This window comes from Grampus griseus (assembly GCF_964374135.1).
Source record: "Grampus griseus genome assembly, chromosome: 2".
NCBI classification, from domain to species: Eukaryota; Metazoa; Chordata; class Mammalia; order Artiodactyla; family Delphinidae; genus Grampus; species Grampus griseus.
Window position 1 is genome coordinate 92,183,104 of NC_139018.1, and position 13,842 is coordinate 92,196,945.

At 35.1% G+C, this 13,842-nt stretch overlaps 1 protein-coding gene across 2 annotated transcripts in view; it reads right to left on the minus strand.

The window, feature by feature from the left end:
- COPS2 (COP9 signalosome subunit 2) overlaps positions 1–13,842 on the minus strand; it is a 28,651-nt gene that overhangs the window by 13,307 nt on the left and 1,502 nt on the right. For both annotated transcript variants that reach the window (XM_082647807.1, XM_082647806.1), the window contains exons 2-4: positions 3,544–3,657; positions 2,796–2,873; positions 301–426 (exon numbers count right to left, since the gene is read on the minus strand). In XM_082647807.1, the coding sequence (XP_082503933.1) occupies positions 301–426; positions 2,796–2,873; positions 3,544–3,657 (318 nt within the window). The remainder of the gene's footprint in view (positions 1–300; positions 427–2,795; positions 2,874–3,543; positions 3,658–13,842) is intronic.

The window sequence follows — 13,842 nt, forward strand, 5'->3', positions numbered from 1 at the left end:
GAAGGAACTGTGATAGTAACTGTATGGGAGTCTAATATAAGCCTGCAAAAGTTGTGTGCAGATTGTTAGTATCTGAAGATGATATTTAAAGAGATTAAGCTAGGGTTATAATCTTTTAATATTATACAATTAGTACCGTAATCAAGAATAAAATACACATTATTTTTAAAGCACACTAAAAATAAAAACGAGCATAACTGCTTAAATAAAACCTCTAGGCCTTAAAAACAAAAAAAAAAAGCCTGTAGTATAAATGATAAACATATTAATAAGTACTAAGAGGGAAAAACAGAATCTAACCTGCTTAGAAGTGGAGATATAATCAAGAATAGAATTAATGGATTTTTCAGAATAATTTCTTGTGACCGCACTCCGAATATAGGTCAATAGTTGTTTATATCTGTTCATCATTTCTGGAAAGTTTGTCTGTGAGGGAAGAAAAGTGCATTACTAGGTACATATTTATTTACTAAGATATATACACATGATTAAGATTATAGTACATATTACTAGCTAATTGAAAAATAGTTTTTCAATAATAGAGAAACTGTATGACAGAAACATAAATAAAAAATTTAGCTTAAATTTGAAATTACTAGATTACTCAGTAAATGAATCAAATTTTTGAAGTTAGGCTTTGAAAAAGTACCACTTATAGATTTTCCAAATTTCAGATATTGTTCCTCATGGCACAACAAGCACATTTATTTAAATCACAAAAACTACTAAAATATTCATAGACCAAAAGATAGAAATAAGTCCTACTTTTCAAATATTCTTTCCTAAAAATTTACCCCTTCATCAGGAAGCTCTCTAACAATAGTTATATATTTCTTCTCTCCCTATTATTGGCAGGCTTTTATATTAAAATGTGAAGTGAAAGAATCTCTTCAAGCCCAGGTACTCATCCCACTATCAAGAAAAGTCCTCCCAACCCCTAAAAAGGGGAAAAGTCCTCCCACCTAAGGCCCTACTCAACAGCAGATGTAGCTACTGTTGCTATTCCTTGCAGGACTATTTGCATTACTGTGGTTATTCCAGGTAACATGAAAGATCTGAGGAAATAAAGGACTATTAGTGAAATTTCCAGCACTTAAATATTTTGGCAGAGGGTCTATCATCCCTCAGAGCATATCATATAAGTCAACTTATGAGTCTAACCTTATAACCTGCATCCACAGTCCCCACAATCTCCAAGTGCTGTTAATCCCTCTTTTTATTGGGATTAACAATATACTCTACTTTTAATCACAGAGTGGAGCAATGGCAGATACAATGCTTTTTTTCTTGAATGACAGAACATGTAAATTTATTAGGGTGAAGAATAAATTAATGACACTGTAATTTTTCTGCTTATGACTATGTTCTGCCCTGGTATATAGCATGAAGGACAAAAAAAGAAAAACATGAGAAGACTCCCTGAAACGTTCTAAGCAAGTGAATTACAAAAAAGAAAACTAGTAGGGGTAGGTGAGAAAAAACAGATAGAACAATGAGAAAAGCTTTAGCAATATACATCAAACTACTTTCGTTTCCAAGTATACCAACACCACGTGGGAGTAAATAATAGGTAACACCCTCTCAATGAGCCACTAAAACCCAAGTTATAGAACGTATCTCCTAGCAAAATGGAAATCAGAAATATGACTGTCCCAACTTTGAGATTATATCTTGATACTGAAATAGGATTTTAGCAAAAAGTTAGTTTTGACTTCATTTCCTTATGCCACAATAACTTTAAAGCTAATTTTTCAAAAATTATGTTACTGTAATTAAAGATTGAGGGACGATTAGGTTTACTGGTTTTTATTTGCAGTGGTGAATGCACAGAGCAGCTGACAACAAACCTTTCCAACTTTTTACTGCCCAAGAGGACTACACAGAAACATGAGTCCGACTCTGAATCTACCTCAAAAATGAGGAGGCAGGGATGGAAGCTGAAACTACTCTTGTAAACCACAACTTATTCAGAGATGCTACTACAGCATAAAAAAGGTAGAGAAGGAAGGTAGGCAAAATAACACAAAATACAAATAATCCTCTCCTTTCACTTGCTTCCCATCTTGGCTCAAGGTAAAATGGTAAAATCAAATCCTACGGGTGGCATACATTTAAACGGGCTCAAAAACTAAACGACTGCTATAGTATGTTAAAATAGTAGATTTCTATAGGGTCTCTTGGTATTATTTCAAATCACAGAATCTTAGGAGTTGAACATGGGCCCGTAATGTCACCGTAATTGTTCAATCAAAATCTCCATCCCCTGAGACACCTGATGCTTCCATAGCCCTCTAAATTATAAAATATACTGAACGTATTCTGAAGATATATAAAGCCACCTGGATTTACCAATGGATTATTTGTGGGGTGAGAGACAAAGAGAGGAGCCATGAAGGTTTTGGCCCTAATCAGTTGAAGAGGAACGTTTTGTAATAAAAAGTACAACCTCAGAACTCCAAAATAAACACTAATAGTTTGTTTAAAAGTCACTCTATTAAGAGTCTCATGCTCTACTGATTGACCTAGCCTGGCAGCGAGAAGTCATTCTATTAATAATGCAGCTAAATACTGCCCATGTATCGAAAAGATAAGTTTTCTTAAACAGAAAACTTTGTATCCTATGCAGAATTTTTAAAATTTAGTACTACTGTAGTCACAAATGAAAAGCAGGCTAAATATGGAAACATATCAACAGAATTATTTTAGAGAAATAGATATAATGACATTTTGTTGCCATGAGGTTTTTAAGTACAGAATTTCATTAACAGTTTAATTCCTCTCGAAACAAATCTTACCAACTTGAAGTTAATCTTAATCATTTGTTTCAGTGCTTTAAATCCCCATTCTCCTTTTTCACCTTCAAGTTCCAAAACCTAAAAAAAGAAGAAACTTCCAGTATAATTTAATACCGTTATTTTCTAATGACACTCAATATCTAAGTTGTAAACTAATTTTACATTATATGCATGAAAAACACTGCCCCAAGAACTCTACTTCTCAATGTCATTTTTAATAGGCTTAAGAAAAGAAACCAGCCTTAAAATGCTTACTTAAGGTAAGTGAGCTTATTTTGAAGTTTCTTCATCAAAAGATTAAATAAGAACTACTTCTTGATTATACAATCCCAGAAGTACTTTTTATTCCTCTGAAAAATCCGCTGGTAAGAATAACCCAAAAGTTTATCAATAGGAAAGAAATCACACTATTTAATAATGAAACCACACCTGTGTGATTTGTCACCAAAAGACAAAGGAACAGGATTGCAGGGATAGTAACTATTGACCAGCATGTTGATTCTCTTTCTGCCAGAACCATACTAGCTTTTCAGGACAATGGCCCTAATCTACAGATAACCTGATTGGAAAAAACAAAAGGATAGCCCTTTTCAAATATTTGCTTTTGTTGCATAATGCAAACTTATTTTACAGGATTATCACTAAGTATCCAAACGTACTACTGATATAAAATCACTTGGAATTTACTTGATTTAAGACATCATTTAGAAAAATATAAGACACAGAACCAGCCAGAAAACATATGAACCTTTTGGAAACTGCTTAATGCTGCTTTTGGGTCGTCTTCTTTTAATGCTTTGGAATTATAGTACTGATTTTCCAAATCCACATTTGGCTCAGAGTTACTATCTTCAGAGTATTCCTGTGTGTTAGAAAGAGATATTAAAATGAAGGAAAAAAAGAAAAGAAACCCACACATTGCTAAAATGTGAATAATGTTAAGAGAAAATCCACACATTTATAAAAAAACAAAACAATTACATAGGTGAAACCCCACTGATGTTTAAACATTAGTTAAATAACAAGGGGAAAACCCCAAATCAAGTGGCTAGCAGAGTACAGTAGTCCCTCCTTATCCGTGGTTTCACTTTCTATGGTTTCAGTTGCTCCATCAGTTGAGGTATAGAAACTGGAAAATTCCAGAAATAAACAATTCGTAAGTTTTAAATTGTGAGTCATTCTGAGTAGCACGAAGACAACTCTTGCCATCTCTCTCTGTTCCACCCTGAATGTGAATCATCCCTTTGTCCAGCATATCCCACCTGTCCTGTGAGTCACTTAACAGCGGGCTCAGTTATCAGATCCACTATTGTGGTATCACAGTGCTTGTGTTCATGTTACCCTTACTGTACTTAAAAATGGCCCCAAAGCTCAAAAGTAGTGATGGTAGAAATTCACATATGCCAAAGAGAGGCCCTAAAGTGCTTCTTTTAATTGAAAAGGTGAAAGTTCTCAACTTAAGGAAAAGAAAAAAAATGTATGCTAAGGTTGCTAAGATCCATGGTAAGAACGAATCTTCTATCCACAAAATTGCGACGGAAAAAAGAAATTTGTGCTAGCTTTGCTGTTGCAGAAGTTATGGCCACAGTGTGTGAAAAGTACTTAGTTAAGATGAAAAAGGCATTAAATTTGTGGATGAAGGACATGAACAAAAAACATGTTCTGACCGATGGTAATGTATTATGCCAGAAAACATTGAGCCTATACAAAGATGTCAGCAAAGGATTCCCTGAAACGAGTGACACCAGGCCATTTGCTGCAAGTAAGGGATGGCTGCCTAGTTTCAGGAACAGGTTTGGACTGAAAAATATAAAATTACTGTAGAGGCTACATCTGCTAATGAAGAAGTCATTGTCACATTTCTGGCAAAGTTGAAGGAGTTAATTAAGGACAGAGACCACATTCGTACAACTTTTATTACAGTATATTGTTATAATTGTTCTATTTTATTATTCTTGTTAATCTATTACTGTGCCTAATTTATAAATTAAACTATATTACAGGTATGCATGTATAGGAAGAAACACAGCATATATATGGTTTAGTACTGTCCTTGGTTTCAGGCAAACACCGGGGGTCTTGAACTACTGTAGAATCATTTCTTTCCTTCAGGTCAAAACTATGATTTCCACAGAATCAACACAAAAGCAAATTGTAAAGAAATATTGGTTATGATCTTCAGTTCTGTAGTGGTTAACCTTTTGTTGATAATAGAGCCTGAGAAAAATCAATGTGAATACTAATTATTATGTAAATGTTACCTATTCACCTTTAACTCCATAATCTAGCTTTTCCTACTCCCTAAGTCTAAATTTCATTATTCTAACATGGCCTGACTACTGAGGATGGTAATCTATATATAGCAGAGTACTCTGTTACTAAATATAACTATATGTTTATAAGAATATTTGCTTTATGTGCATTCCACATTACTCAACAGCTGTTTAGTTATATTAACACACTTTAGTCTTGTAACAAATCAAAATAAATAAAACAAAATTTAGTTATATAGTTTTATGTGACTTTTCATCACATAAATTCAGTTCCTAGTTATGGAACAATAAAGCACCAAGAAAAATTGGAGTAACACTATTTTGTGGAGCGGTATAAACAAGAGTTTAAAATAGTTCCAGGATATGATATTCAATTTAATGATGAGGATTATAAAATATACATAAATTAGTGTAGTAAAAACTATTATTTTAGGAAGAGAGATTATTTCCTTCAGCTACGAGTCATCACAAAGGGCAAGTTTACGCCAAATTCAGAATTGTGCCTGAAGGTAAACAGAAAAAGACAAGAACAGCTATTTCTAAATCCAAGTACAGGTAAACTTTTTTTGCAGATACTTATGAGAAATTTTGTATTGTCTCATAAAGGCACATGAAAGAAAAAATGCACGAGTGTAGTGTTAGAAAGCTCAAAAATATGTAAACACAAGACGAATTTTTCCTATGACCAGTAGATGGAGGGAGGTGTTTGATCTTAGTATAGAATCAGTTTTAGCTGACCACAGTGGCTTTGTAATGTGCGCCCTCTGGAGGATAATTATTTCCTTGTATAAAGATACTTCCTGTGAAGCACTGGCACTCTGTCTCACAAATGTAAGTATCAGGAATTCAGTTATGCTCAATATATGAAAATCCTCTGGAACACTTCTCTTAGAGTTGGGATCAAATTCTGAGTAGTGCGTAAAGTTCATAATCACTCATTCACTTCCTAACCCTGTAATTTAGGTTTGACTACAGTAAAACTGATTAAACTAAAAGATTAATAAATAATGAACATGCCAGCGTATACACCAAATCATGTTATTAGAGCAATGGCTTCTGAGCCAGGTTGTGAAAGATAAATGGGAGTTTGCATGCTGGACAAAACAAGAAAGGGGAAAAGAGAACAGCAGACACGAAGCTGTAACGGGAGATAGCTAAACAACTAAAAGCAATCATACCGCTGGAACATAAAAAGTCCTTACTGATTCTACCTTGAACATGACTCCCAAGTCCATCCACTCCCCCCTGCCTCGCCACCACCCTAGTCTACCACGCCACTTTCATCTCTCCACAACTATAACCTTCCCATTCTCCTTTTTTTTTTTTTTTTTTTTTTTTTTTGCTGTACGCGGGCCTCTCCCGTTGTGGAGCACAGGCTCCGGACGCGCAGGCTCAGCGGCCATGGCTCACGGGCCCAGCCACTCCGCGGCATGTGGGATCTTCCCGGACCGGGGCACGAACCCGTGTCCCCTGCATCGGCAGGCGGACTCTCAACCACTGCGCCACCAGGGAAGCCCCCCATTCTCCTTTTTAACTTTCAAATTCCAGTCTTCTTAGGGTAAGCAGCCAGAATAATCTTCATAAAATGTAAATTATCTCATTCCTCTTCTCAAAAATGGTTTCCCATTGCTCTTAAAATCAAGTTCAAAAATCACCAAAATGTGACTCGATTATGCACCCAACCATATCTCCTGTCTAGCCCTCCCTCATTCACTTTGCTGCAGCCACCCTGGCCTTACCTCACAAGTTGCCAAACTTGTTCTCACCTTTACATGACATTCCTTTTTCTTTCTACTTCTCTTCATCCTATTAACCATTGCATGTCATTACAGCTTAAGCATCACCTCCTCAGGGAAGACTTGGAGTAAAGAATCATAGCTATAAAACCTACTCTCACCTTTGGAAATCAGTTCTTCTCAGTTATTCTCTAGTAACTGTTCAATAATATATGGGAATAGCTAGAACCAGAAAATGACCTTTATGCAACCCAAATCTTCAGAATGCACCCCTGAACTTGGAAGCAAAATATCTTTGATTTACATCTATCCCCAAGTCTAAGAATCTGGACTCTTACTCAAAGCCCATTTATTTTTGGTTTCTTAACCCATAACGGATTAGGAAAAAAAAAACTGACCAGTAGAAGCTGAGAGGCACACATGAATAGGACATGGAGTTGCCAGAAGGTTAACTTCAATTACTGGAAATTACTGAACTGATTATAACATTGTTGAAGGCAGGAACCTTTATATTTCCTACCATGTCTGAATGCCTCTTGTAGTACAAGACTGACTACCTCCAACTTCTGGGAACTGACTGGCTCCAGCTAATGATATTTCTAACTTCTACATAACTCCCCCAAATCACTACAATTGAGATAAGACTTAATCCAGCCCTCAGCATTTTGTGAATATGTTATTTTGGTTTTTCATATTGCATGGGTTGAGAAGTGAAATGTATATTTTTTGCATAATTGCAATTCAGTTCTTAAGTGTTACTGGTGAAATGTATAAATACATGAGAATTGGCACAGCTGATACGTTACTGACTGGTTTCTTATAATTAGGCAGTCCCGTGTTACGATCTGCAACACCATGTTGCAGCCTCCATGACATCACTAACCTGTCATTTGCAACTCAGTGAATCACACCATCAATACAAACTATGCTACAGCAAAAACTATTCACTTACTACACTGGCATGATTTTTACACTGAAGATATTTTGAGAAGTCTTTAGAATAATTCTTTTGTGTAGAATATCTATTATATATTATTTATATCTATTATTTATACTCAATGATAATGATCTTTAGTATAAACCAGCAATTAAATGTTGCTCAACTAATGCAAATTAAGTCTTTCCCCTCAAGCTATTCATGGTCTGAGACAGATATGCAAATGAAACACCAATATAACACAATAAAAGCAGTAACAGAGACACATACTAGGTACAGTGAGTGGCAGCTCAGATGAGGAGTAATCAACTACTCTTGAATGAGTTAGAAGAGGGAAAAGTTAACTGAACCAGGTCTAAAAGTAGGAATAGAAGTTCCCAGGGATGAGACAAGGTACCGGAAATAAAACAATTAACCATGCAAAAGCACGGAAGCTTGAAATGGCATTGCATATTTGGAAGAACCATCAATAGTCTGATTGGGCTGAAACACAGGATGTGTGTAGAGCTGATAAGAGATAAACTGGATCAGACAGTAGAACTGTACAAGTCTAGCAAGAAGTTAAGATCAAATCGAGACGCACTAAAATGTTTTATAGGGAATTAGACTTGTGTTTTAGGAAGAGCATTCTGGTAGTAATGAAGTAGCCCACTGGATACTCTTACAACACTCTGGCCAAGACATGATGAAGGTCTGATCCAAGCAGTAGAACAGGGAGAAGAGGAAGGGGATAGAATAAATATATGCGATGTTAAGGATGTAAAATAAAAAGGACACATCATATGGGCACAAGAAAGGGGAAATGTTATCTCTAAAGACTATTGCTGACTTGGTTACACACAATACCATTAGTCAAAATAGGGAATATAGGAAAAGTATTAAAAAAATATTGCTAACTGAATTCCCTTATGTCAGATGAAGAGGTGCTAACTATAATTTATAAAAGCATAAATGAAATGTTTTAAAAAGAGAAATTGAAGTTTTAACCTACATATTAAGAATGCTTTAAAAAAAACAAAGAATTTAAGCAATATATGAAAAAGCAAGCACTCGAACAGTGTTAAAGGGATTTTTAAAAATCCACTGAAGTTCATAATAGTTCCAACCCACTTACATAATAACTCATGTCCTGACATCTTCCCAAAGCAATTACGTACCCATCTACACCAACCAAATCTATTCTTTCTTCCCCCCAAATACGCCATGTACTTCAAAATCTCTGCTTTGGCATACACTGGTCTCTCTGCTAGGAATTCTAATCCACCGTCCCTTCCAACAAACTTCCCACTTTTCTCCTATGATGTGCCCCACCCTTAACACTCCTGAGAAAGGTATTCATCAAGGCTTACCTTGTGATTCTTTCTCCAACTCTTCTTAGCAAAATAAATTTTCTCCTCAGTCATGCTTCTACATGACATGGCATGTCTCTAAGACGGAGTCTTGTGTGTTTGCTGTTCCCACCTCCCCTCTCCCCTCACCTGCCCCACCAAGAGCTTCTCAAAAGCAAGAACTTACTTTTACTCATCTTGGTATCCCCAGAGCCTGGTATACTACAAAATGCTCAATAAGTGTTTGCTTAATTGAAATGAAAAGTGGGTGAATGTTCCAAAATAACACAACACACAATAGGTAGAGACAATTTTGACTCTATGTTGGAATGTAGCCACTGCTGAACAGGGTCAGTTTCATAGTTCATGTACTTGTGTCTCTTGCCAATAGAGGTCTTAAGAAATGTGCTCTAGGAAAACAAGACTCACCATTAACAATGCTTCCCAAGCCTTGACCATGTTTAGACAGCTATACTAGATGTTGGGCATCTAGGGCAAAGTCTCATTATCCTTAAAGGATGAGATTTAATCCAAGTCCTAGGTAGCCAACTGTGGTTTAGCCATTCATAAAATTAACCAAACTTTTAAAAATTTCACTCAAGGTAATGGATCCTAATTTGTCTATGGTATAAATCAGAACATTCTTTTATCTGTCCTAAACTTTCAGTCTTCAAATTAAATTTTCCAACAAGACATCATTGAAGTCATTAGACTTGGGCTCTAGTTTTGACTCGGCCCCTAATTTGTCATGTAAATTTAGGTAAGTCACTTACACTGGATGTTTCAGTTCCTCTCCTGTCAATTATGGGGGTTGATCTCTAATTCTTGCTTAGATCCATGTGTTCATTTTGGGACATGGTACACAAGTACAAATTTATTCTGTTGGATGTTCATACTTTACAGATTTACATTAGGGATGAAAAAATTTATCTCCTTGTTAGCACATAAGAGCTGTCTCTCATTACTTATGGGAGATCTTATGACGACATCCTTGTCATTAGTTATCCTTGTTTGAACCTCTCTAATTTCATTATATAGGATATACCTATGAGGTAATTCAACAGGCCTTTTTGAAAATACACCCAAACTTATATTTCAAACCAATGTTCTTTAAAGTAGTAACTTTAAGAGGTGGTAAATTACTGGTAAATTATTCCAATTATACTGACATGGATTATTAAGTAACACTTCTAAAATTCTTAAGTTAGATGTTTCCGACCTAAAACAGCATCATCCAGTTTGAGGGCCCAACTTATTTATCAAACCCAACTCACACAATTTTTGACACCTATAGAATGGAGAAAACTTGGTTATAGCTCAAGTTTAAAAAAAACAAAAAAGAAGCTGCACACTGTTTACAACAGCAAAAGGAAACAGGCCAAATTCTCATCCATAGAGAACTGGTTAAATAAAGTATGGTACATCCAAGCAATCAATGCAGCTATAAAAAGAAGTAAGTAATCTCTCTGCATAGTTCTATGGAATAATCTCCAAGATAAAGTAAAAAGCCAAGTGTAGAACAATATACATAATATGCTAAATATGCTACATCTTGGTTTAAAAAAGGGGAGTGGGATAAAAATGTGTATTTGGTTACCTACGGGGAGGAATGGGAACTGGGCAAATAGGGAACAAAAATGGAAATTTTATTTTAACATTTCACGTTTTTGAACCATGTGCATGTATTACCTATTTTAAAAAGCTAGATGCTTCAGGTTCTGAAGAACTCTAAAAAATTTTGAGCAATGACAAAAATCACTGTTTGGCGCGCCCCCCCACCCCCCAGCCAAGATCAAAGTAAGATTTCTGTTCATCATTTGTACCCTGTAAACCATCCCCTCTCCCCCCAGCAATAAAATGCAGGTTCACTGTGAAAGGTTTGCAAGAAATAAACACATTTTAATTTTCCTGACACTTTTCATATTTTCCAGACATTTTTTCTATATTTTTCCCACCCAGCAAAATGAATTTTAGCCCCACCCAATAAAATCATAATATGGATTACATATTTATAGTGGACATGTGTTCACTATGTGCACAGCAATGGTGATTGACTCTTCCTCTCCTAGGTGAGGGTTTTCAATTATAGTGCTCCTCCCACAGGGCAGGGGAAGCAAACTATCCTCCCTCTCTACAGGGACTGAGCGGTTTGAAGAAGGCGATGCAGGCCTAAGGTGGTGAATCAATAAAAGTTCTTCCTGGGTTTCACTGTTAGAGCTAGCAAGGAAGACTCTTTTTTGCCTTTGGGGTTATAATACTAGGAAGATAACACATTATATCACAAGATCTTGTGATATAATGTGAAGGCAATTAAGCCAATACAGTGAGGAAAGCAGTCCAGGAAGAGACAGAAACAGAAAAAGACCCAGCATCATTATCTGAGCCATGAATCCAGCCATATTCACACTTCCTGGTGATGTGAGCCAATACACACTCTTTTTAGTTTAAGCTAGTGTGACATGTATTCCTGTCCTCCCTTACACCCAAGAGTACTGACTAATTTATCAATTTTTTCATATCATTGGATATTCTTTAGAAGCATGGTTTGAAATGCTGACATACTTTCCATCACATGGATATATCATAATTTATCTATTATTACCTTATTAATAGTATTCCCGTACTACTGATAATTTGGGGGGTGTTTCCAATTATTTACAATTAAACATGTCTTTTTTTTTTTTTTTTTTTGGGCCACTCTGAGCAGCTTGTGGGATCTTAATTCCGCGACCAGGGATTAAACCTGAGCCCACGGCAAAGAAAGCTCCAAGTTCTAACCACTGGACTGCCAGGGAATTCCCTGTCATGTTTTTTTTAAGCCTCAACTGTATAATCAAACTTCATCTTTGTGAAGACTACATGCAGAATTCCAAATGTGTGTACAGCATAAAAAACAATGGCCCAGACCACAAAAAGTATATTGTTTGAAAATCTGTTCTTAAAGATCCCCAACATTTTGTTTGTCAAGCCTGTGACTGAGACAACAGTCTCAGAATAAAACAACCTATAACCTCCAAGTTCCTTATATGTACAATGAGTGACAAGTGAATGTCTTAGTATTAAACACACAAATCCCTGAAGCTATTTTTTGCCCCTGTCCTATATTAATCTACTTCTTTTTCAAAGTGTATATTCTATTCATGTCCATTCAAAAATCTTTTTAAAAAATGGAACTGTTATATTTTAATTTGCTAAACCATGTTCTAAGGTTCTTTATAACATACATGACATTTGTCTGGTCTTGTTAAAGTTGTGACAAATAAGAGATTCTGTAAGATATCCTATAGCTAAGGCTCTTCTCTCTCCCCCCAAAATGTAGAAAAAAAGAAATAAACTTCTAGGGCATTAAAACAGCTATTTATTAAGACAAGAATAACAATAATAGTAAACATTCATTCATGAATCACAACTATAAACCTGACTAGGTGACTATAAAGAGGCTCACATTTCAGTAATACATCTAACCAAGTAGAATTAGTCTACCTTTTCAACATTTTTTTCTAATAATAACATTTAAGTTCAAATATACAATACCTATAAGAGGAACTACTAAAGAATAATTTTTGGTATTACATCAGTCTGTCTTAAATCCTTTCTAAATGATTATTAGAAGTACCAATCAACTTCATGCTAGAATGGCTGAACTGTGGAATTACAATACAGTTAACTTATCTATCAAGGGCCTTATTAACTTAATGAACGGCACTATAGTTATTACTTATTATTATTAATTGTTACTATTAACACTATCGTATATAAATCTGTAAAATTACCATTGGATTAAAAGACATTTACCAGTACCGTCTTCTACTTCTCCATTCACTCCTATGCTTAGAAAATGCCTGCTTCTGCCTCAGATAAAAGTCAAAAAGCTCTTAGAAATAAGAGGTCAAGCCTATTGAATTAATTTCATGTTTCTTCTTTTTTTTAACCAACTTAATTCTCATTTAGCTCTTGGGCACAAATCATTATTTACTTTTTTCGATAAAACAGTATAGTTTTGGAAACAAATTTTTACTTTTTCCAGTGGTATCCTAACTACCTATTTCTACTAGATTGGGCAAGAACAAGAAGTGATTTAGGGTATTAAAATTTATCAACAGACAACTTATAAAATATATACTGAATATATCTGTAGTTAGGATACTCATGGTTCTTGTTAACATAAAATGAGGTGATGGCAAACTTTCCAAAAAACAATACATTTTTTAATAAAAAAGAAGTTTCCCTAAAACAGCAAGTCAATTCTGACTCTTTAAATTCTTAAAAACAAAAAAACAGAAAAGACCCAGGCAAATAACTATTAAAAAACAAAAACAACAACTTTTCTTTTGGCAACATGTAAGCATGAAATGGCAACCAGCCCTCTTAATCTTTTTTTTTAAACATAGTGGCTTAAGGAAATTAACTAAGGAAGTAAAAACTAAATTAATATGATATCTATGTAAGAGAGATATGGGGGGAGGACTATTTAACAGAATGCTGGAGTGGGGAATTATTATTTAATTGTGTGTGGTAGTGTAAAATCTTACATTTTTTGGTTAAGAAATTTAAAAAAACCGTTAAAACTACATGTTCAATTTTATATTGTACATGTACTGTAGGCCCTCAAACGCTGGAGAAACACAGCCAAGTTAAATCATGTTTGTTTAATTAAAATCCTTGCAAAAATGAACTGAGTACTTCATGGGACTGTAAGATTCTCATGGTCATTTTTACGTTAGAGACTCACTCATAGTGCTAATAAGTCATGTATTCAAAAAACTATTGCTT